Raw genomic sequence first — 26,366 nt, 5'->3', positions numbered from 1 at the left:
ACACATGTATAGATAGGCATAGAGCAATATCGGATAGTATTTAAAGAACAAGGGTTGCTAGAACTCAGGTATATCGTTATGTTTACCAGATGTCTTTTGAGTAAAATAACCATCTTTTCTCTATTGTGTTCCAACCATTTGAACTCCTAGAGGATACTAAAAATCAGTTTGACCATAAATACACTTAAGGACTGCCCAATCTACTATCCATCTAGGAGTAGTATATGTCCTGAAGGTTAAATTGTTAATGGCTTCTTCGGTTGACTCTTTTCCACTCTAATCTTTTACAAAATATCCTGAGAATAGAAAATCCAGAGGGGAAATTCAAGAACACAGGTGGGGGAAAAAGCCAAAAACTAAAATGCACACCTATGGAAATAGAAACAATAATTTAAAAAACAAGAATGGGACTTTACACAACAGAAATGAGCAATTGTGGTTTATAAAAAGTAGAGTTTTTTAGAAGGTCATATTGGAAAGGAAAAAGTCTATTTATCAAACAAAACAAAACAAAACAAAACAAAACCCTCAAAGTAAATAGTAGAGTGGACACACTTAAGGAGAGAATTCGTGAATAGTGACATAGGAATGAAAACATCCAGAATGCAGCACAGAGAGTCAGAAATATATGAAACAGAAGTTACAGGACATAAAGGATGATGGAGGTGTCAACATATACCTGATAGGAATTCTAGGAGTAGAGATTAGAAGGAATGGCAAGGAAGAAATATTTTTTTAATGGCTAAGAAAAAATAGAGAAAAGTTATGACAACAAAAAAAGGCAGACATAGGTACAATAAAGATTGAAAAATCATAATCATGTACTATGAACAACTTTTAAAAGTTAGGTAGAATTTTTTTTGAAGAAATATAACAAAGTTAACTTGAAAAGAAATGGGAAAACTGAATAGGATTTGTTTCCAGATTATGGTAAAATAAATATCGAGACCAATACTGAAAATGCGGGATTAAGAAAAATCTTAAATATATTTATTAGTTAACAAAGAAATAAGGAATACTTAGGCCTGGGGCACCTGGCTGGCTCAGAACATGCGGGTAGAACATGCGGGTAGAGAGTGCGACTCTTGACTTTGGGTCGTGAGTTCAAGCCCCACATTGGGCGTAGAGCTTATTGAAGAAAAAAAAAAAACATACTTGGACTAAAAACTGAGTGAAAGCAAGAACTTAAAGAGATTGGGTAAGAAATGAAGCAAGCTTTTGCCTTGAAGGTGTTAATAAACTAAATTTGAATTTGATAAAAGAACCTGAGCAGGGCAGTGTGAAAAACAAAGCTGATAGACAAACTCATTTATGGACACAAGTACACAGATACAAAATAAAGTGTGTGCAAGCTGAGTCTAGCAATTCAGGAGCCTGGCTCAACGTTAAAAAAAAAAGCCTTCCACATGATTCACTCATTAGCAGATTAACAGAAATATCATACGGTTATTTCAATAAATGTAGAAAAAGCATTCAATAAATTCAGTACTTATTTAGAAAGGCAGTATGGGTTTTGATTAGGAGCATGAGTTTGAATTCAGATTCTAATTTATTATATGTGTTAGATAGAAATGGAAACAGTACTGCTGCTATCCTGGTATACACCTTCTGTATAATTTCTTCCCCTTGGATGTGGGCAGGACTTGTGAACATAATGGAATTTCATTCCCTTGATTAGGGCCACTCATCATTTGATTTTGAGTCAGTATGAAGGGAGATTATCTGAGCGGGCCTGACCTAATCGAGTGAGCCTTTAACAGAGCCAAGAAGCAGTAGCAGACGCTCTTTGCTAGCCTGCAGACGAGCAAACAGCCATGCTGTGAACTGCTTATGAAATGAGCCATGTAGCTAACACTTGAGGGTGGCCACTAGGAGCTGAGAGTGACATCTGGCTGACAGCTAGCAAGGAACTTGGTTAGTCCTACAACCACAGGAACTAAATTCTGCCAACAACCTGAATAAGCTTGGAAGATGACCCTGAGCTCACATGAGAGCACAGACTGGGCAACGTCTTGATTTCAGACTTGTTAGACCTTGAACAGAGAACCCAACCATGCTGTACCTGGACTTCTACAGAAACTACGAGCTAATAAATGAGTGTTGTTTTAATCTGATAAATTGGTGGTTGTTGTTTTTTTTTTTTTAATTTTTTTTTTTTTTCTTCAACGTTTATTTATTTTTTTTGGGACAGAGAGAGACAGAGCATGAACGGGGGAGGGGCAGAGAGAGAGGGAGACACAGAATCGGAAACAGGCTCCAGGCTCTGAGCCATGAGCCCAGAGCCTGACGCGGGGCTTGAACTCACGGACCGCGAGATCATGACCTGGCTGAAGTCAGACGCTTAACCGACTGCACCACCCAGGCGCCCCTGGTTGTTGTTTTTAAAGCAGTAATCAGAAATGATTATCATGTGATCTTGGACAAGTTCTTTGATTTCCCTGTGCTTTTTATTGTCTGTAAAATGGAGATAATACTTCGAAGTGTGTCTGCATGGATTAAATGAGTCAATATATGTAAAATAAATGTACATGGTAAAGCCTCAAACGTTTTCAAATAGTACGAGTAGTTATTAAAACTCTTTGTAAACTAGAAACAGAAGGGGGTTTTCTTAAAATGTTAGAGAATGGCTATCAGATCCATAGCAAGCATTAGGCTTAATGGTGAAACTTCCCATTGAATTCACAAAGCACATCAGGATGCACATAAGGATCAGCACAATAAAATATCACACCTGAGGCCTTGATCTATATAATCACATGGAGAAAAGAGACAAGGTACAAGTATTTGAAATAAAGGGAGAAAACTTTCTTCTTCAGATACGAATGTTATGTAGAAAACGTGAGGGAATCTGAAAACTATTAGAATTAGAAAATGTAGCACATTTGTTGTATATAAGATCAACATGAAAATCAAGTAGACTATATATACCAGCAATAACCAAACAGCAAATGAACACAATGTAAGTACCTAATATATTTAATAAGAAGTGTGAAAGATCTTTATCAATAAAAACCAGAACACATTATAAAAATGACAATAAAGCACATAAAAATCCAAATAAACGATTGTACATACACACTTGCTTGGTGTAACTATATCTTATGCTACTCTGATTTGTTATACTACTGTTTGTAGTATTTTTCTTTAAAATTATTTTTGAATTTAAAATAATCTCTTAACAGTGTATTGTAAATCTACTTTTTCCCATATGCTATTATCGGATACTGTCTGCCAATAACCTGATAGAAGAGCTTGGCCTCGCAATGGCTCCCGAAAAGTTTGTGCAAATGACAATGTCAGATTTGCAGCAAAGAAATAGAAATATATTACGTGGATTTAAAAACGCAGGTTTAAAATGGAAATAGAAAACCATAGCAATCAGTAGGCAAACAGGGATTGGTGGAAGTTATTTGACATTAGGAAGGATATTGTAGGGCAGGGGGATAGGGTCATGGGGATTGAAGAGTACACTTCCCATGATGAGCAGTGAGCAGTGTACAGAGTGTTGAATCATATTGTACACCTGAAACTAATATAACACTATGTTAATTATAGTTGGATTAAATATTAAAAGTTTAAAAAAATTTTAAGGGCATGCACATTACTGTAACCCTAGGAAAATTCAGCAGCAGTTATATAGAAGTATATCAGAAATTGGTTTGGCTAAAAATAAATAGGATGCCCAAATTTGTAGGGGAGATTTGGGGGTTTTGTCTAGAAAATCATGGGAGAACTTCTTGCTGCCAGGATTCACTAAAAAGTTTCCTCTTGTAAATTAGTGAGCGAAAACATTAGCACAAGAATAGCAAATTAAAGAAAGGAAGGAAGGAAGGAATCAATCTAGACTATATAAAGGAGATTTGGGTTAAATCGTTAAAAAGAAACAGCTCAATTGAAATATTGTGAAGGGATGTTACATCAGTCAGATTCCAGTCAGGAAAGAAGAATCACTATGAGTGTATGGTATAAGGGATTTATTTATAGGACTAAGGTATTACGCAATTGTGAGAGAGGCTGAAAGAGGGTGCGAAAGGGGGAGTTGGAGGATTAGAGAAAAGTTATTGACCAGCCCTTCTGAAGCTCTGCACAGGTGGACAACTCAGGCCAGGAAGTGGGAAGCAAGATCTATCCATCTGCTCAGTGGGACCCCAAAGGAGAGCAGGTGGAGACATCTATGGAAGACTGTCCAGTGCATCTGCTAGTGGGCCTGGAGTCACAATTTGTCAGCAAGGCCTGCAGTTGGGAACAAAAGCTAGATGCAGAACGGGAGCACAAAGACCACATGGAATCTGCAGGCAGCCTTATGTGTGTCTTTTACTGCGTCTAACCGCTGTTAACTTCAGAGTATAATGACTGCTGCTCCACTTCTGCCTTCCCAACCTCATGCAAATGTAGTTTTGGTTCAACTCTAGTCTGGATTTATACAGGCAGTGGTGTTATGGAAAATAGTTCCAGCTTAGCCAAGTGAACACAGTAAAAACCCACAACAGATATGAATAGTCCCCATACTTTATTCTAGGAATATAAGGATTAATAATAACAACAGTAATCCAGAAAATTGTAGTAGCTTTTGCTGCTTCAGCTTTTGCTGTAATCTATCTATCTATCTATCTATCTATCTATCTATCTATCTATCTTCATTCACTGTCACAAAAGCAGTATAAGAGTAATGCTGTTATTATCTTTGTTATATTGATATGTAAACTGAGTCTTTGTTATATTGATGTGTAAACTGAGTCACAGAGAAGTCAAGAAATTTACTTTCAAGGCTACACATTGTTCTCTAGGATTAACAGCAACAATGTTTTGGCAGAATCTAGTAAATGGGGACATACTTAGGGACTGTACATACATTCTAGAGAAACTTGCTCACAGGAGGGCACATAAAGGTAAGAAATGTATCATTACTTATACTAATGAGAAAATAGAAAAAAGTTAAACAGCCTACATATCCATCAGTAAGGGAGTGGAGAAATAAAATTTGGGATATACATGAGATGGAATACTAACTAGGACTTCAAAGGAATGCATTAGATACATATATTGACAAAAATAGCTCTCAGAAAACAATATTGAGCAAAAAAAGTAAATTGCAGAACGACATGCATGGTTCATTATTATGTAAACATTTGTATTTTAAAAGCATAAAAAGTGACAGACACAGATGTTCACCAAATTTATAAAGCTAGTGACTTGTGGGAGACGCTATGGCAGATGCAGTTGCTTGTCTACCCACAGCCATTCTTGGGTTCCTGTTTATCAGCAAAACTCCGTTTTGTTACTCCTTTCTCTTTGTTTACTGTACAGAAGGTGGGCCCCAGAGACTAGCCATGACTAGCTTTTTACCAACCATAGTAATCCCGTTCCCCTCATCAGTGATTGGTGTAGACATAAAATCTGTCACAATTCTGGCCACTTCTAAGGGGTGTTTTTATGCACTAAGACAGACATGGCTAGGGTGTTAATGATATTCTATTCCTTGATCTCAGTACTTGTTTCATGAAAGTATTAATTCTGTGAAAATTCAGTGGTTTTGAACTTATCTGTATATTGTACCTTAATGAAAAGTTTATATATCATATATATGTCATATATATATTATGTATATGTCATATTATATATATAATTAAAATATATTTTATAAAATATATCTAAAATGTATATTTTAGATATAAAAATAAAATATTTTATAAAATATGTAATACGTAATATATTATATATAAAATATATATTATATATAAAATATATAATATATATAATATATTATATATACATAAAAATATATAATATAATATATGACAAATGGCAGAGGACAAGAGTCCATCATCATCTACTAGACATTGTCTCTACAAATGAAACCCAAATGTGTAGCAACCATTTTATTTACCATGAATGGGCCTAAACCAATTTTCTAAGGATGGCAGGGTGGAAAGATGGGAAAACCTGAGTCCTGTATAAAGTCACCGAGTTCCTGAGTTAGCCAATTTTAGAACTAGACTGTTTCCGTTCTTCTTATTAAGACAGTTGATAAGAGTTTTCTGTTACTTAATGTTGAAAGCATCCTAACTGATGTCAAAGATGGGGAAGTAGTTGGGGTTGAGGAACAAAGGAGACTCACTTTATTAGTAATGTTTTATTTAACTAAGAAAATGCAAAAATAGTATCAATTGTCAAGCCTGCTAGTGGATAGTTATTTGCTCCTCATTCTCTAATTTTAAAAAATCTTTAAAAATAAAAAGGAAGTAAAAGTGACAGATGAATTGTATAAGCATCAGGAACAAAGGTGTGGGAATGATGATTGTCATTTGAGGGGTAGCTGGGAAATATTTCTTAGCAAATGAATCAAGAACCAATTTGTATTCATTTAATAAATACTAACTGGGCTTTTACTGTGTGTAAGCAACTGTGACATTCAGCTTGGGACTTATATTTGAAATCACTATGGTTATTGTTTTGGTTTTTTGCTTGTAAAGAACATCTTAATATATTGGTATGTGTCTTCGGTGTTCTATAGGATAACTTCCCATATGTCTACATTTTATTTATTTTTATTTTTATTTTTTATTAAAAAAAATTTTTTTTACATTTACTTATGTTTTGAGACACATAGAGACACGGAGCACAAGTTGGGGAGGGGCAGAGAGAGAAGGAGACACAGAATCCAAAGCAGGCTCCAGGCTCTGAGCTGTCAGCACAGAGCTCAACGCAGGGCTTGAACTCACAAACCCTGAGATCATGACCTGAGCCAAAGTCGGATGCCCAACCAACTAACTGAGCCACCCAGGTGCCCCATCCGTATGTCTACATTTGAAATTAATCACTTCAACACTATATCCAAATTGGGTGAAAAACCTACATAACCATATTTTGCATGGTTTTATTTATTTATTTAAAGTTTTTATTTATTTATTTTAGACCCCCCCCCACACACACACACGCACACACACACACCTGGGGGGTGGGGGTGGAGCAGAGAGAGAGGGAGAATCCCAGGCAGGCTTCACACTGTCAGTGCAGGCCCTGATGTGGGGCTCATGAATTCATCATGATATCATGACCTGAGCCAAAATCAAGAGTTGGATGCTCAACTGAATGAGCCACCCAGCCACCCAATTTTGTGTGATTTTAAAAACATGTTCGTTCTCATCATTTGCCTAAGTAAAATTCATAAAACAAATTATTGTTACCTCTGGTGGAAGAGTGATCAGAACTCTGACCCCTAAGTTATATTATTCTGTATTTGAATAGTAATTGTACTCAGTTCGTAAATTATGACATATATGTGTTTCTGGTTCTAGGATGTAATAATTTGAAGAACGCCAATTGCAGTTGAAAGTTTAGGCATAACTCAGAGAAACTGTCAGTCCAGACCACTGCAATAAAGCAACTATCGTAATAAAGCAAGTCAAATGAATATTTTGGTTTCCCAGTGCATATAAAAGTTATGTTTACACTATACTGTAGTCTGTTACTTGTGCAATAGCATTATGTTTACAAAAACAATGTATATACCTTAATTTTAAAACTTAATTGCTAGAAATGCTAACCATCATCTGACCTTTCAGTGAGTTGTAATCACTGATCACACATCACCGTAACACATATAGTAATATTGAAAAGGTTTGAAATATTACCCAAATTACCCAAATGTGACACAGAGACACACAGTGAGCAAATGCTGCTGGAAAAATGGTCCAGTACACTTATTCATCACATCATTGCCACAAACCTTCAATTTGTAAAAAAACAAAGCAAACAAACAAAAACAAAAAACATACAGTATCTGCGAAGTGCAATAAGGCAAAAGCAAAGTAGGATTAGGTGAGTATGCATCAGCCTCGGTGTAAGACCTGAGTTAGCTCTCCTCCTCCTCTCTCTAATCTTGGTCAAGTCACTTTCCAAGCTTCAATCTGGGGAAATAGTAACAGTTTGGGGTTTGTCTGTATGTAATGGAAACCTCAAATTAACAATGACTTTAAACATATAAAATTTTATTAACACACATAAAAATCCAGGGATCGGTAATCCAGGGCTGGAATGGCAGTTCCATAAAAGCTTCAGAAAATCCAGGCTCCTTTAAGCTCTCTGCTCTGCCATTCCTAGGGTGTGGCCTTCATTGTACAAGATGGTTGTTGGAGTGTCAGTCATTATTCAACCATTAGGAAAATGAGCACTCTTTCCTCCTATAAAAACTTTCACATTCTCCAGCCTCCACAAGAGACTGAGAAATATGTTTCTTCTGAGAAGAAGGAGGTTAGAGAGATGTGTACAGAAAAGGAACAGACAGAACAGAGTGTAGAAAATTATCCAAGAAACAATGTGAGAAAAATTCCAATAATTGAAAGGCTTGATTTCAGATTGAAGGAGTGCACTGAGTGTCCAACCCTGTGATATGTTGAGATGCTGGAGGTAAAGTGAAGATTCTGAAAGCTTGCAAAAGGGGATAAATACATACAAAGGAATAGGAATTATAATGTCTGACTGCTCAAAGGCAGCACTGAAAACTACAAAACAGTGGAAGAGTGCCCTCAAGATACTGTGGGGAAATTTTTCCTATAATTTAGATGTGTATATCTGTCAAACTATCAATCAAATGTAAGACTAGAAAAAAGACTTTACAGACTTCAAAGTCCTTTAAAAAATCTCCCTACACACCTTTCCTAGGGAGCTCCTGGAAGATGTGCTGTATTAGTACAAGGGAATAAACCAAGTAAAAGGAACTCATCATTCAAGGAAACGGAGGGATCCAACACAGCAGAGAAACAAAGGGATCTCAGGATGATGGTGAAGGGAAATTGTAGGTCAGCTTTTCAACTGGCCTAGTGAGCAGAAAGATGAAGGACTCCCAAGAAAGAGTTGAAACGAATAGAGTAACTGATATATTTAATTATATTGAGAGGGAATTTTCCTTGCTTCCAGGGAATCCAGGAATGAATTCGTGAGAGGTATACATCAATAAATTTAACAGATGAACAAACTGGATGGTTATTAACTCCAGGAAAAGCCAAGTTTAAAAGAAGGAAGATATAAATATTATACATTGTTTGCTTTAGCTCAAAATAATAATTCCGTGGTTATGATGCCATTATGTTGCATATTGATTTACCCAAAAATTGTGGTGTTGACCCTGTTGAGAGAATGGAAGGAAGGAGAAGTGTGGGTGTTTGGGGACAAGATGGGGAAGCAACATGTAAGAGAGCTAAACCCTCATTTTTCCCAGTAGGTTGTCAGTAGATTATTCTTTAAACCATAGAATCAAGAGACAAGAATGTTAAGTTATTAACTAGATGTATTTTGGGTAAATACCAAGGGGAAAAAGCAGCTTAAAGTGTTGAGAGTAACTGGCTCTGGGTCTAGGAATTAATACAGAGTGAAGGTGTTAGCTAATAAGCATGTCAAGTGATGTTTTTACTATCAGGTTTGTAGAGCAATTCGACTTTTTAAACCATGGACAAATATTATTTAGATAAAAATAAACATTAATTTTTGTGTGCTTCATTTATACAAAACATTTTTATTTGTCAACCAATTTAATACAATTCAGTGAACATTTATTCAATGCCTGCTAGGTCATTGTACGAGAGAGAGGCATGTAAACATGTGATTAGAAAACAAAGCTCCCAAATTGTGGATAAATACCGATACGTCTTACGGAAGCACCATCAGTTCTGATCCGGGACTCAGGAAAGCCGTGGGTAGATAGAGGTTTTGCATTGGGCCTCAAAGGATGAGAGGAATTTGGGAGATTAAATGCCAGCTGTGACCAGGGTTGTCAGGCCCCACCGTGACTGGAAAAGTAAATGTGTGTAGGAAAGAAGTCTGGTAGAGCTGTGGGAGGCTGTGTTGACTTCGCTGCCTTTCCTAGACATTTCTATTAGTCATTTTTTCCCGAGGATTTACTCCTCCCTGCCCTATCACCCAGACACTCTTAATTTCAGCATGGACTTTACTGTGCTGGGTTAGGTGGTAGTTCTCTCTCTGCTGGGACCCTGCCTCTTAAACTTTTGGTCTAATTTACAGAAGGATAAGGGAAGGAGGAAAAATCTTGCTTTCACCTGGCCAGATGTGGATTCCTGGAATGTAAAGATAGGAACTTTCTTCCCTGACCTCACAGGCAGCTAGATATGGCGGTTACCTTTTTTGAGTTCCTGAGATTTAAACAGTCATTTTTGCAGTTTGGACGTAATTCTTAGAACCCTTGAGGGTGATGTAGGACATATCTAATTGTTTGCAAAGAAATGTAAGAATTTCATAACTGTAAAATAACTTATTCCTGTTATTTGTCAGAAGTGCTCTTCAGAAGTAATTGGGCAAGTGTGTGTGTGTGTGTGTGTGTGTGTGTGTGTGTGTGTGTGTGTGTGTGTGTGTGTGTAAGAAACATCCTCCAAATTTAGCTTTGTATGCTCTGGATTTGTTTTATATTGTTGGGTCCATAAGAGGAAAGGCTGACTTAGAACTAAATAGCAGAGCTAAACCATATGTTTTATACCAAATTAGAAACAGGTGAAAGTTGTTAAAATCCGGCAAGCGCTTACAAAAGCTTTAGACTCGAGTTTGTATTAAAGGCAGGTGGTTATATGTACAATAAAAAGCAGTCACCAGCACACCAGCTTATTGATACATATGTGATTGATCTTTTTGGATAAAAACAAGGAGGAGTTAATAAATCACTGCACGTAGCTATAAAGATGTTTGGGCTTGAAAGCCCAGCCTGTAAGAGCAAATGTGGACCCTGAAGGAAATTTATGAAGCATAGATCCTTTTAGCTTTACTTAACAGCTAACATCTGACTGACCCAGGGGGACCATGGAAATTTATTGCTGGGCCATTCAAATATTTAAGCTGTTGTGTGATGTAGAACAGGTAAAGATTAGCCCAATAACAAATATGAGGCTATAAAATAAAATGAGATTTCAATGACTTGTAAGTACTTGTCAGAGGTCAGCTCTAAATGACTGGTCAGAAATGGGGAAAACTTGTTGATAATTAAAGCAGATTGATTATGACAACCTAGATGTTAGCAGAGGTTGCTGTCACACCAGTGATCCTTGGAGTTTCCTCCTCCTGTGAAATCCATTCTTAAGTAGAATGACTTTTAGGGGCCACTAAATTGCCTTTTTGTGCTCTGAAATTGGGTCAAATGACAAGTTGAAGCAAATCCTTTTGCAATTTCAGAATTGAAATAGGTCTTTCTCAAATATATTCTAAATATATGGAATTCCTAGAACTCATAATCATTTTAGAAAACGGACTTTAGTTAACTTATGTTTGTAATTTGAACTTTGACATCTAGAAAGCGGGTAGAAGTTTTTAGGCTTTATGATAAATGATCTAAAATTAACCTTTAAAACTTAAGTGGTTGACAAGTTTATGTACACAATTATTGAAAAAATCAGTTTAGTGAAATCAAGTGGATATTTTTAAAAACTTACGGGTTTATTTCCATATTTTTATCTACTTTTCTTTATATATAAATCCCCAAAGTAATAAATGTATGTAATATTGTTACTAGGACTTCAGAAGTTACATTTTGGGTTTTAACGAGGTCTGTAGTTATTGGTGTTAACAATCTCTGCCTTTTCGACTTAGCTGTAAACCCAAAATGTTGTCATGTAAAAGCTAGATTTGGCGGTTTTCAAGGTGCCGGCTTATCCAGTCAGTTGATGAATTTGGTAATAATTTTGGTTCATGAACATCTGATTTGTGAGATGAAGAAGTCCCACACATTTTATAGAAGTCTTGAATAAATGAAGTTTACGAAATAATACAGATTTACAAAATGGGTTTATTACTAGAGGGCGAGAACGGTGTAGAATTGAAAGCATAGGATTAGGAGTCCAACAGGCATGGGCTGGAATCGTAAGTCTACCACTCCACCGATACATTCATTCTCCGTCCATTCCACAAGTAAATATATTCCAGATGCTGTGCTCTAGGAACTGGGGTACAGTATTAAGACTCAGCCTCACAGTTTTCATTCTTACGAAAGAGTCAAAGGAATAATCAAGCGATTACAATTGCTACAATTAAAAGGTACTGTGTTAGCACACAGGGTTCTGTGCGAACGTAACTAATCCAAACTCTGGGCAGGGGTGAGGTGGAATAGAGTGGGATTTGGTGGTTGTCGTTGAATGTTAAGAAAGACTGTGTGACCGTGGACACCTCAGTATGCCTGTAGGACAATTGTATTGTATGGATACTATATACTAAATCGGATACCTCATGCACAGTATATGCTCAGTAAACCCAGTCCAACATCAGCATCGGTATTGATTGCTGTTGTATTGGTTGTGCTCACTGGCTCTTTTACTCTAGTGCTGGAGGGCACTGGCTCATATTAATCCACAGTAAACACCATTCTGTAACTTGAAATTTCCTTCCCACCAAAGAATTTTTCTTTTGAGCAGAGTTCAAAGCACCTTCTAAAAATAGGAATTGGCTGTCTAGGTATATTAAGGTTAAGAAAGAATGATGAAAATATTTCTGAATCCTAAAATCTTTTTTTTTTTAATTTAAAGGGCTGTATATCACTTAGATACTCATTTTTTCAATATTTAATTAATTTTTAAGATGTTTATTTGTTTATTTTGAAAGAGAGAGAGAGCAGGGAGGGGCAGAGAGAGGGAGAGAGAATCCCAAGTGGGCTCTATCTCATGGACTGTGAGATCATGACCTGAGCTGAAATCAAGTCGGACACTTAGCTGACTGTGCCACCTAGGCACCCCGATATTTACTTAATTTTTAAATTTATTCTTTATTCATTTATTTACAGATATTTGTCAAATACTTACTGTGGCCAAGACTTTGAGCTTAACACTTATGTCCTCAAGGAATTTATAGTCCAATAGAGAAAATAAGACTTTTGTGTAAGCAACTAAGATACAGAGTAGGAAGTACCAAGTGTGTAAGAATATTTTGTGATTTCAGGAGGCAGAAAAATGAATAAAATATGGTATCTCCCATTGTGAGACTTAGAAATAGGTGTGGGATGGGCACCTGGGTGACTTTGTTGGTTGATCATCCAGCTCTTGATGTAGGCTCAGGTTATGATCTCCTGGTTCGTGAGATCCGTGTCAGGCTCTTTGCTGACAACACAGAGCCTGCTTGGGATTCTCTCTTCCCCTCTCTCTCTGCCTTGCCCCCGCTCTCACTCTCCTCTCTCAAAATAAATAAATAAGCTTAAAAAAAAAATAGGTGTGAGATAGGTGAGGCCAGAAAATAAGGCACAGTAATAATAATAATTGAATGCCCGCTGTATCCTAGTAACTGTGTCGGCTCTTAGATTTTTTAATTCAGTTTTCACAGCAGTCCTGGAAGATTGGTATTATTAAACCCATTTGAGAGATTTGGAAACAGGTTCAGAGCAGTATGCCTAAATTCACACTCTAAGTAGCAAAGCTGGAATCTGAGCCGATGCCTCTCTGACTTCCAGAGCCTTATATCCCCCTTCTATTTTTCTCCTCCTCCTCCCCCCACCTGGAAATAGGTACTCTAATTAAATAAATAATTTGGATACAAAACATTGAGTACCTGTTATGTTCCCAGCGCTGATAAAGAAGTGGTTTACAGAGAACGTGCCATTAGGTGCACTGATGTATTTCAACAAACCTACATTATGTGCACACTTCGGGAAGTTGTCTTTAGAAATTTAAAATGGCGAACGGTCTTTCTTCCAAATCCATGTTCCAGATGGAAAAATCTTCTGGCATTACCAAGTATAGTGGGTTTATGCACCTTGCATGTTTAATTGTAGGATTTTGTGGGGTTGTTTTTTTTTTTTTTTTTTAACATTTACAGATTTTGTGGGAAACAGGTGCTGTTAAACTTGGGCAAATACAAGATGGCTGTTAATGTTGTGGAATGTGATTTTGATTTACTTGGCAGAATTTTTATTTTATAAAATTGACTATTAAAAAAGACATGGTTTCCATCCTTTAATTTTGTTCTGTTCACTGAAATTTGCCTGTAGACTATTTTTCAACAGTTACCAAAAGGGTGTGGAAAAACTGGAAGGTTTCTGCAAGGAAATTGATATTGAGTTCTTTAACAGTTTCCACAACCCTGCTGCTTACCAAGTAAAAAAAAAAAAAAAAAAATAGGGATTATTTTTAACCTTCTTACTGAAATTATTTGGAATTCTATTTCCCTGAAATTCCATTCTCTTTTTAGTACAGCTCTAAAGAACTATATTTAATATTGGCAAAGAAAATAATCTGATGTAAATCTTTTCATTACATGATTTCTCCTTTAAAAACCTGTGATGGCATCTTATTACCTGTCATATCAAATGTCATCTCTTTTGACTGGCATATGTGACCTCCTATTATATAATCTCTCTCCTTTTTCTCCCCCTAGAGGAGGAGGAGGAAAAATCACTCTTCTCATTCTCCTATAAAGACTTTGATCACTTCTACCCATGAATGAGTTCTACATTCTAGTATCTGTTTGCTGCTTCTCCTCTAACGTATTATCACTGTCCTTACTTACTTCCTAGATATTTCCTCTTTGCTTTCTGAAACCCCTCTTCAATGCTTGTAATAAACTCAAGTCTTCAACCCCTCGACCATATTAGTGTGTATGCAACTAAGATAAACCACTGAATAGACAACTGCTGGATACACATAAAATAAGTGACTCTCTCCTAAAAGTTTCACTTACCCTAGAGCCTTCTTAATGGGAGACTGTTTCTTGTGTCACACTGCCCATATCTTTGGGTCTAGAGCAGGTGGTATCCTCTGTGTATCCTGATGTCAATTTAAAATCATTTCTTGGGATACCTGGGTGGCCCAGGCAGCTGAGCGTCCAACTCTTGATTTCGGCTCAGGTTATGATCCCAGGGTTGTGGGATTGAGCCCCGCGTCAGGCTCCATGCTGAGTGTGGAGCTGCTTAAGATTCTCTCTCTCTCTCTCTCTCTCTCTCTCTCTCTCTCTCTCACATAAAAAAAAATGCATTAAGATATATAAAAAAAATAAATAAATCATTTCTCAGTGGCATGTACCTAGTGTTTTTGGCACTTGGAGTGGGTCATTTTTAATACTGTTTCTAAATGATAAAGTTATGTTTAGTAATGATCATGAAATGAAATAATAATGGCAAAAAAAGAAAAGCAGAAAATTGTCTTTGATTGAAAAAATGTATATATTTGCTATTTTATTGAACACAGTTTTGGGGTGTTCATCTTCAAGGAACAATTTTAAAGGTTTGTATATCACTGTATCTTGTTTAAGGCCAAATGCAGTATTTTTGTATCGGAATAACCTTATCTAAAACTCTACACTGGAAAAAAGATAATGCAGAAAAAAATTACACGCTGCCATCATTGTTTATTTTGAATCTACCGTTTAAACACAGGAATACGTAATACGGAACAGTTTGGAGACACAAACTGTACCCAGAACATTCTAGACCATTCAAAATGTAGGAGTGGAAATGTGTAGCTCGGTGCACTTAGCTGGGCTGACTGTATGACTGGGAGCTCTCTGAACTAACTTCCATATAGATATAATGTTTATTAGAGTGTAAATAAGGAAAATATCCCGATTTGAAACTTGCAGATACATTGAAATGAAACCGTCCCTGCAGAAATTGTTTAGAAACTAGACCAACAAAAGATTTTTTTATGGGAGGAATATTTATCATTGACAGTGTTTAGATTTTATTGGCTCCTAGTGATAATAAAATGAGGACCAATTTTTGATCTATTTTATGATCATTTAAAAAGTCGCTACAGGGGTGCCTGGGTGGCTCAGTCGGTTGAGTGTCTGACTCAGCTCAGTCATGATCTCACAGTTCGTGAGTTCGAGCCACACGTCGGGCTCTGTGCTGTCATCACGGAGCCCGCTTTGGATCTTCTGTCCTCCTATCTCTCTGCCCCTCCCCCACTGGCGTGCATGCACGCGTGCTCCCTCTCTCTCTATCCCAAAAATAAAATGTCACTACATATATTATACCCCTTTATAGACTGCCCCCCCCCCCATCCTGCCCTTGATAGGCCACTACCTTTACTCTTCTACCTTAGTAGCTCCTTACTCATAGCTTCTCTGTTGTCAGTATCCTACATGCCCCTATCTCATCGCTCTTACCTCTAATCCACTTAGCTGCTAGGGAAAAAATCAAACAATTGGGAAGATCGGTTAGCACTTTGTATTCACGTTCATCCATCTCAGTTGCTCTACTGCATCCTAGATACCTGGTTCTCCTGCCACATGACCACAGCAAACCCTCTCTCCTTTTTCCCCGTTGCCAATTTTCCCTTTCATTCCTGATAAATTGCCTCATTTCTGCTTTCACAGAGAAAATAGAAACCATCAAATTGGAATAACTCAGCTTCTCACCAAAACGCCTCAGAACCTTTTATTATCAGTAAAAAACGTTTTAAATTAAAAAAAAAAAAACCAAAGAAATAAATTGACACTTGAACTTACATAAAAGAAGCTTTTATTATCATCTCCATCATCCTCAAAATGCCCTCTACTTCCTCGATCTGCAGTCCTTCCGCTGCACCCTCTGGAAATGCATCTGTCTAATCAACGAGATCTCCCATATCTTCAGGCTCTTGCAGCTCAGCCCACTTCTTGCTGCAGCTGAATTTTCACTGAGGACTCCACTTTTTCTGTAGCCTTTTCACTGGTAATTATCCATTTTCTTATATGCTGGGTATTCAGATTGAGGAGGTGAGGTCAGGGTGTTCTTGCTTCTCATTGCTTTTTCTAGATTCTTACTTCTCTATTCTGTTGGTAAAGTAAACATCCAAGAACACTTCTCCTTTGAGACATATGCCCTTCAACTACGCCACTCTGTCCCCTACCCATCTCTCAATTACAGTGCCCTTACTCTTATATTTTGGCAACTGAGAAACGGAGGAGACAGAGAACACAGGAAAGAGAAACACTCTCTTTATTCAAAGTATTGCTATTATAAGTGACTTAACACCCAAGTGGATGAGCCATCGAACACCCGGCTTCTCATTTTCTTGATCTTTGTCACCAATGAACTCTTGCATTTCATTGTTTTCATTTACTCCCATGGTTCACTCCAAATCACGTCATCATTTCAGTTCGCATCCCAAATCTGATTCAGGCATCTTGCTCTCTGATGACTACTTCCTCTCCTTCAGCTCATTGGTTCAGCCACATGTTCATCGCTCCTCTTGGCGACCTTCAGACCCTGGCCCCTTTTTTCCAGTTTAGATATTATGGCCCATTATTTTAGTAACACTTTTGTCTTGCTCCCTGTTGCTTTTTGTCATCTTTACAGCCCTGCCATCCATTTTCTCTGTACTTGCCACATCCCGGCAGATGTCTAGAGAAAGTCACACGATAGCACCGTTATAAACTCATGATTAATTACCACTTCTGGACTTCCAGTAGTGCTCAGCAGTTCTGTTACATTTCTTTATTCAAGTTGTTCTACCATTTGATCAACCTTCCATTTGGTTCGGCAAAACAGACATTAAGAGTTAACGCATGATCCCTCCCTCTCCATCACTCTTCACTTCAAGCCATCACCAAATCTTTATGATTTTATTTCCTAAAAGCCTTCCAAATTAGTCTCATTGTTGCCATATCTAATACTGTTGCCTTCGTCCAAGCAACCATGATCGTTCACCTACATTACCGCAACAAGCTGGTCTCACCTTCTCCAAACCTCATGAGATGGAGAAAACCACGTGAGCAAAATAAGGCTGCACATAAATCAGGCAGACAGGTCAGATCACTTAGGCCCCGAAAGCTGAGGAGAGGAGTGGAAATTGAAGACAATGATTAGGAAGCAGGGCTGAGAAGTGACGTGATAAAAAGGTTGTACTTACGGGGCACCTGGGTGGTTCAGTTAGTTAAGTGTTCGACTCTTGGTTTTGGCTCAGGTCATAATCTCATAGTTTGTGGGTTTGAGCACAAGAGTTTGTGAGTTTGAGCCCCACGTCGGGCTCTGTGCTGACAGTGTGGAGCCTGCTTGGGATTTTCTTTCTCTCCTTCTCTCTCTGCCCCTCCCCTCTCGCTCTTTCTCAAAAATAAATAAATAAACTTAAAGGAAAAAATAAGGTTGTACTTAAATGGGTAAAGAATAATACTGGCTTCTAGTGAGTAGACAGGAACGCTGTTAAAACATCCTACAACGCACGCAACAACAAAGTTTTCCAGAGTGGCAGTGGAATGGAGAGATAAGAACGTTTCATAGGAAAAATGATTTCTTGACTTGGTGAATCATCGCAGGTATAAAAGACAAAGAAGGTGGGTAAAAATTAAATGTCATTCTAAGCCTGAGTAACCAGGAAGAGTGATGGTAGAAAACTAATCTGGACAGGAAAAAGCATGTTAGTTTGAAGTAAAGTTATGGCCTCAAAACATACTGAGTATGTATTGTCACATGTTCTACAAATGCGTTGAGCAAAAGTGATCGTAATATGCACAATAAAAAATTTGAATTAACTATAGCCATATCCTCATCCCCAGTTGAGATTTAAAGCACGCTCTTTTGCCTGGATTTTTACTGTAGTGGGTCTCCGTGTTTCCTTTCTTGCTCCCCTGCAGTTTATTCTCACAGAGTAGCTGGAGTGTCCATGACCAGAATTTGATGTGGGATTTTGAAAGTGAAGGCAAGAAACTATCACCAATTGGGAGTCCTTTATAAAAATGTCTAGGTTGGGGAGGAGAGGGTAGTGCTTATAACAGTTGTATCTTTTTTTTTCTTTTTTACTTTATTTTTGAGAGAGAGAGAGAGAGAGAGAGAGAGAGAGAGAGCACAAGTGGGGGAGGAGCAGAGAGAGAGGGAGACAAAGAATCCAAAGCAGGCTCCAGGCTCTGAGCTGTCAGCACAGAGCCCGACACAGGGCTCAAACCCACAAACCCTGAGATCATGACCTGAGCTGAAGTTGGACACTTAACCGACTGAGCCACCCAGGCGCCGCACATTTGTATCTTTTTAAAGTAAGAATGATTCAAAATCACTTTCTTTCACAATTTTTTTCTAAATTCTGTGAGATTCTTTGTGTATACATGCATACACAACACATGTAAAGACCATACATGTGAATCTTTTTCTTTTCATTCCATTTACTTGCACTTCAGTAGATCTACTTTGTAGCCTTAGCTATTGCCCATCATGATGACTCTTTGGCATTATATTTTCATAGCTCCTGAAGGAAGGATGAAGTTATATTAAGTGTATTTACTTTTGCATATTCAATATTCTAGAATCTTGGAGATGAAGGAGGTGTATTTCATCCAGTCTAATGAGTCACCCAGTGTTTGATCCGTCCTCCCTTGTCAATTTCTAGGGCTGCTGTGACAAATTATCCCAGACCTGCTGGCTTAAAACAGCAGAAAGTTACTCTCTCCTAGGTCTGGAGGCCAGAATTCCAAAAGTAAGGTGTCAGCAAGGTTACACTCCCTTCAAAGGCTCTAGGGGAGAATCTTTCCTTGCCTTTTCCAGCTTCTAGTGGCTCCAGGTATTCCTTGGCCTGTGGCCGTGTAACTAATTTCTGCCTCCATCTTCATATGACCACCTTCTCTGGGTCTCTTCCTCCGCGTGTCCCTTGTACAGACATTTATTGGCTATAGGGCCCACCCAGATAATTGAGGATGTTGTCATCTTAGAATCCTTAACTTAATTGCAGCCCTTTTTCCAAATCACATTCACAGGATTTGGATATGGACATACTTTTGGGGGGCCACCATGCGGCCTGTTAGGCCCTCTGAGTATATGTCCGTTATTTGTTGCCCAGCTCCTAACTGGCTGCCTCTACCCAAGATCTTTTGGATTTTGACTAACTCTGGGGTGAAGTCAGTTTTCCTGTAACTTTTACCATTGACTTCAGTTCTCCCCGTCTGAAACCATGAGAACAAAAACATCTCTTTTTCTCTCAGAAAGCCCTTCATTTGTTTTCTCGGAGACTTCTCTGCTCCAGACTGAACACCTCTGGTTCCTTTAGCCGTTTGTCTCAGAACCATAGTTCGCATCCTCTTAATTATCTTGGTTGTGCTGCTTCTCTGAAGCACTCAGAGGTGAATAGAAAGAATACTGAATTTATCGTTGAAGACCTAGTACTCAGGTCATGTCTCTTCCGCTAAGTAGATGATCAAGGCAAATCAGTTTTCTTTTAAATAACAAAAACACTGGACCATTCTACTTCACTGCATGCTTTTTATAGTCAAATGAGATTGTTGCAAAACCTATAAGAAAGTTTCAAATTATTTATCCACATGCTTATATTAAAAAAACAAAAACAAAACCGACATTAACTCCCAGAACTGAACACAGATCTCTCAGTGTAGTCTGACAGTCTGAACCAGTATTTGCCAATAGCATGTTTCCTAATAATCTGCTTTGTTTCTGTTAATACAACCTGGGATCACAATAGCTTTTTGGTAGTCATGCCATGGCTCTTTGTTCATACTGAAATTACTGTGTACTCAAGAGCTCCAAATCATCTCCACACATAATCTATTTATGCTTTCTAATTCATTGATACATACCATGTAGAGTCAGTGAATTTTTCGAACAGCTTGGAAATACAGTTGAATTTGAAATATATTTCATATCGATCATTTTAGTTGCCTTTTCTGTAAGTTTTATAATAGGAAATATAAAGTTCTTCCTCCAGTTATTTAATGTAATACCCCCCCCCCTTTAATGAATCCTATTTTTGACACTAAGGACATTTTTCTAGTTGTACTTGAATGACCACATTCTTATCTAAACCTTCTACAGTTGCTAATGTGATTCTCTGTCTATACTGAATTAAGATGCCTTTGATTTGTATCTTCCGTCCTGATGGTAATAGGTTTTACCCATTAAAGTGGATTTCATTTTTCTAGATTGCTTAATAGATCTATAAATCTATGTACTTTTGCAAAGTGAGATGAATGTGTAGTAATTATAAGCTGCTATACTGTTCAACTTGAAGTGACCTCTTAAGAATTTGAAAGCAATATAAGATGGGAACTCTGTCCTCATGTTTGATCTGTCTTACAATGGCACTGTTTGGCCTTGGGCTTCAGTTACTCTTCAGCTTTGTTTTAATGTTACGTGCACACCTTGTGACTTGCTATAAAGAAGTCCCAATGAAGTGATAAAGTTGATGCTGTGAGATCCATTTTTTAGGGATTTGGAGACCTGGTTTTCAATGATACTTATTTCAGTGTACTCTTCTAACATTTGAAATAGTTTCTGTATTTATAAATTGAAAGTAGAGATGCACGTAGGCTTGGAGAGCTGTGCAGATAGCCTTATAGAATAACAACTACATAGTGCAGTGCTTTGGAACTCTAGTAGGTTCCTTCCAGAGGGCCCCCATGGTGTTATGTCTTTGCAGTTAGGTAGTTCCTTTGCAAGCTTCCTCATACAAATTTGGATGATTCCCAGACGCACTGTGAAAGCCTGGTGTTGCACTTTTGTTTATCCTGAATTTGCTGTCATTTTTATGTATCTCCATTTAGGGCCACACCACATTCCTAGTTTATTTTTTACTGCTTCAATAAATACAGAGCTGTATGTTCTTAATGGATGTATGAAGCATTTGGTGTTCCCTTACTAGAGAATAAAGACAGTTCATGACCTTGCTCATTCCCCAGTGCCTATAATTTAAATTTTTTTTAATGTTTATTTATTTTTGAGAGAGAGAGAGAGACAGAGCATGAGCAGGGGAGGAGGAGAGAGAGAGGGAGACACAGAATCCAAAGTAGGCTCCAGGCTCCAAGCTGTCAGCAGAGCCCGATGGCGGGGCTTGAACTCGCGAATCGCGAGATCATGACCTGAGCCAAAGTCAGACGCTTAACTGACTGAGCCACCCAGGAGCCCTGTCAGTGCCTATAATTTTATAGCACAACAAATTTACCTTTTAGAAACTGTATGTAATCAACAACTCTCAAGAATTTAATATAAAGATTTTTTAATTCTGTTTCGTTTATATTTTCTAGAAAACAATATCCAGCAAACTTTATGGAATGTACCTTTCCTCGGGCAATTGAAATTGAGAATATCCACTAATTGTTACCTTCCATTCATTTCAGTAGGATTATTTTATTTTTGAGAATAATCATATATTGCCAAACTCAGGAAGGTGAAGTTTTTCTTCTTGACCCTAAGTCGTGATTGATCTGGATTTGTGTATTTACTTCCGAGGGAAAAAAATGTATGCTTAGTTTTGAGAATATAACCTTTTCTTCTTCATTTGCAGGGATAGGAAAAAGGAAATGGGGAAACTTATTCTCTAAAATAACTCATCATCTTGATAAAGATCCACAGATCTCATGCCTTTGTTATTTCAGTAAGTCAGATTAAAGTCTTAGGAGAGCTCTGTGGCGTGAGTATATTACTTTGGAGAAGTAACACCCAAACAGCCACCCATGTGGGTGTGAATGAATTTTTGGTGAATTTTCACTTCTATTAGTACTGTCGATTTGACTGGCCACCTTTCAAGAAGCAGAAATCTTATATGTTGCTTTCAAGTCTGATTTTTTCCCCTTAATCTTCTTTTCCCATATAGTAGAAGCTGAGATGTCAGATCCAATGTATTAGAGGAAAAAACTTGTAGGATCTTAATTTTGGCATGGTAAATTTGTGATATGTAAATATGAAACACAGTGGCCTCAACTCCTTGGGGTCAGTGGGTCACTTTTTTATATATTAGTCCCTTATTGCATGATCTACTCAGTTTTTTGTTTTTTTAAACAAAGCAACCATTGATCTGATTTGACTAATTATGAAGATAATAAGGTAATAGATTGCAACACCTATAAGGAATTTAGTTCAAGTCTTCAGATACTTATGCCTTATTCAAGGAACTTCTACCTTTGTCAATAACTTGGAGGTTGTTTTACTCAAACTTTGGAAAAGATCTGATCCTGCTTAATTTTTTTTTTTTTTAGGTTTCCATTATATCCAAAAGGAGGGGAGAAGTTACAATTTGATTATGGTGTCTATCTTCTGAACAAAAATATAGCACAGGTAAGTAAGTAACTTCTGTCCTTCTCTACTTCTCATATACAACCTACTTCCTTGGATTGCTAACCTTCTTTCTTTACAAATAAGTACTACAGTTCACTGTTTTATTTAAGCAGTTACAGTGATTACGCAAAATTCTTTTTTGGCCACAGTTTTATTTTATGTCATTCTAAATACTACTGAGAAGCAGTGAATACAAATTGAAATCCTCCTACTAAACTCAGAAGCCCTTTACTGAGTTGTTACCTGCTGGTACACTATACTTGAATGTGTGGGTTTGTATCTTTTTGCCTCTGTACCTTTGCACATAGCTTTCTTCTCTTAGATCACTTTCTTCTCTTAGACCACTTTTAGGGACTCATTTTGCATTGGGAGTTGTTTATGGAGTTAAGTTTTAGTGCCTTTGGCCAGCCTTCAATGGTCTTCTCACCTTACTATGCAGGAACCAAAAAGAAAGACCAACCATGTGGTCCTTCCAACCCATCTGGGGCTTTTGGGGCTCTCTTAACATCAGGCCAGTTAGTACCTCATTTAAATAATGTCTTTCCATATGCTGTAGAAAGACTAACAGATGCTTCAGTCTGCATTTTTCTGAAAGAAATGCACAACATTTCTTTGGCATACTTGACTAAACTTCACGAGGTAGACGTTCCATAAATTTTCCAGTTGTAAAGGAAGATCACCTTCAGTGCTTTGTTTTTATTTGGACATCCTTCCAATTAGAATATCATATGGATCAGTATCCACGGTTTGGCTGTCACTTAAAGACATTATCAGCTGTATCCTCAGACTTTTTTTTTTTAAGGAAGCCACAAGGTTTGTGATGGATTTGTTTTAAAAGGTTGCCTTTTATCCATATGAATCTAAAGACTCAATGAACAGTTCCCTTATTCATTCTTGACAGATCTAGAATCATTCCTCCATATGGTGTCATCTTTGCCTTTCTTCCCCTCATTCAGTATCAGTTTAGTGGGGTTTTTTAAAATTTTTTATTTAGATTCCTACCCTTTTCTGATAATGGATCAAATTTCTAGTTTGCAGTCCTCAGTTAATCATTTTCTTCATAAGTTCATACTCATTGCCCTCTCAGCCATACCGCTTTATTATTATTGCTGTTTCGGCCCATTCTTTACTCCAGGTAGGCAGCCTTGCTCACAGTCTCTGGCCTGTGACTCATCTTTCCATGTGCTATTCTTCCCACACCTGATGCGTTCCCTCCCTCCATTTTTGGATACTAACGTATCTTAGTCTAAGACATGGGACTTCAGGAGTGCCTGGCTGGCTCAGTTGGTGGAGCATGTGACTCTTGATCTCAGGTCATGAGTTCAAGTCCCACGTTGGGCATGAACCCTACTTAAAAAAAAAAAAATAGCACTTTAATTCCAAGGCTGTTTTATGCTACTGATTATAGTCATTATACTATGAAAAAAGCAATGCTTAGACAGAACTGGTCAGAAGTGGCCTAAGAGTGCATTAAGGCAAAAGAGGTCTAAGTAAATTAGAGGGTACCTCCAGGTGAAGTCAGCCATGTGGAAAGGGGCGCATGGATACTAGAGTCCAGAGTCTGGGGGTCAGAATGCCAGGAAGGTTGGTAGAACTAAGTTTTGGTCTGAATTCAGAGGTCACTCTCTCCTTGACGTGTTTTCTGTTTCTTGCTCTAAGTACCTACACCCTAAGGTCCAACGTCTGTTGGAAGATTCCAGGTGAAACGTACTCCTGGATTTCCTCATAAATCTCAGCTGCAGACACACATACACATGCACACACACACACACACACACACACACACACGTGCACACGTACATACCCATGCAAGCATACGCACATTTAATTACTTCTCTGGGCCCAATAGGAATGCCTATAGATGGTATAAAGAGGTGTTAGGAATAGCCCAATTGACTTTGACAAAGTTGGAGGCTGACTGTATACAGTGGAAAATTTGGGAAAGTCAGCCCTTTATCTCAGACTCTCATCCCTAGTCCTGTTCAGTCCTCACTTTGGAGCACTTCTCAGGAAGCCTCTGATTTTATTCTTAAGTGAACTGAGTCCACAACATGCTGAACTAGCTTTATTCATCTGTTTAAAATATGGGTTACTTCCAGTTATTTTGTATCCTCTGCAATTTAATAGTCTTGTTGAAAATTTGAGAGATTACACTATGTGTGCATTTAAGATTGATACGTTAATTACTTTAAATCCAGAGAGAGAAGGCATCTTGCTCTCTGATGTTTTTTCTTCACTGTTGTGACAGTTTTAAAAGGAGATGACAATACGCTTTTTATAAACAGATTTTCTTAGGTTTCAGAGTGCATTCAGGAAGCCTCTTCTGACAATTTAGAAAGAAACTTTTAGCAAATTTGTGACCTTTAACCTTTTTTTGGTTCAACTCTATGTGTTTCATCTCTCTGAGAATGTTTCATTTTGTCTTTGGCTTTAATGCCATCATTTTATTACGTTTCAATTTGTAACAAATCAAAGGGCCATTAATTAGTTTGGCCCCTAACCGTGTATTCTATCAGTAAAATATTGCCACCTTTTTAAAGATTTCTTTTTCTTTACATACATTCTAATACATGTTGTCAAAGGAGAGTTTGTCTTCTCAGCCAGCCTCATTTATACCCCATCTCTAGAGATGTGAACAAATCATACTATTAAAATGGCCCCACCTCAGTAATTTATAAGCCACGTTAGTGGAGGTGGATGAAAGCATTGGCATATGTTAAAGTGCCAGAGAAAAAGGAGTGAAGTCATTTAATACTGCATCCATAACTTGGTTGAGGATTTGAATAGTCAATAGGACCTTTCATCACAACCAGAAGTAGTAGTAAAATCACTTTTTTGGTAGAGGAAATGACAGAATTTAGTAATATTTGTTACTTCAGTATTTGGGCTCAGTCCAGCCCGTTTTGAAAGCACAAGCTTAGAAAGACAGGCCTTCAAGTAGAAATCCTCAAGTGTTGTTTGAATTGCTGAGAGGATTGGTATGGCCTGTTTGCCCTCTTCCTGTCATTGCGGTCTAAAGGTATGTGTGTGTGTTCTGTGCTGGGCTTTGAAAGTGAATAAAGCAAAATGTCTTGGTTTTAGTACCATTTAGTAATATTTTTCACGTGTCAGCCCCTTTGTCTGGAAATAGCTTCCTTTGTTGGTTAACGTGTAACCCTGTAGGAACAGGCCTGGCAAAATTCAAGCACAGTATAATCATCATTAGTTTAAAAAAACAGGTTCTGGGGCCCCTGGGTGGCTCAGTCAGTTCAGCGTCCAACTCTTCATATCAGCTCAGGTCATGATCCCAGAGTCGTGGGATCAAGCCCTTTGTTGGGCCCCTTGCTGAGTATGGAGCCTGCATAAGATTCTCTCTGTCCCCCTCTGCCCCTCTCCCCTGTTGCGTGTGCTTTGTCTCTCCCTCTCTCTCTCTTTCTCT

General features: G+C 37.8%; 1 protein-coding gene across 4 annotated transcripts in view; it reads left to right on the top strand.

The window, feature by feature from the left end:
- UVRAG (UV radiation resistance associated) overlaps positions 1–26,366 on the top strand; it is a 297,841-nt gene that overhangs the window by 190,946 nt on the left and 80,529 nt on the right. For all 4 annotated transcript variants that reach the window (XM_045483965.1, XM_045483963.1, XM_045483962.1 and 1 more), the window contains exon 13: positions 22,870–22,948. In XM_045483965.1, the coding sequence (XP_045339921.1) occupies positions 22,870–22,948 (79 nt within the window). The remainder of the gene's footprint in view (positions 1–22,869; positions 22,949–26,366) is intronic.

The sequence above is a fragment of the Leopardus geoffroyi genome, chromosome D1, assembly GCF_018350155.1.
Source record: "Leopardus geoffroyi isolate Oge1 chromosome D1, O.geoffroyi_Oge1_pat1.0, whole genome shotgun sequence".
Lineage (NCBI taxonomy): Eukaryota > Metazoa > Chordata > Mammalia > Carnivora > Felidae > Leopardus > Leopardus geoffroyi.
Note: the sequence above shows the minus strand (reverse complement) of the source record. Positions and strands in the feature narration are given on the sequence as shown.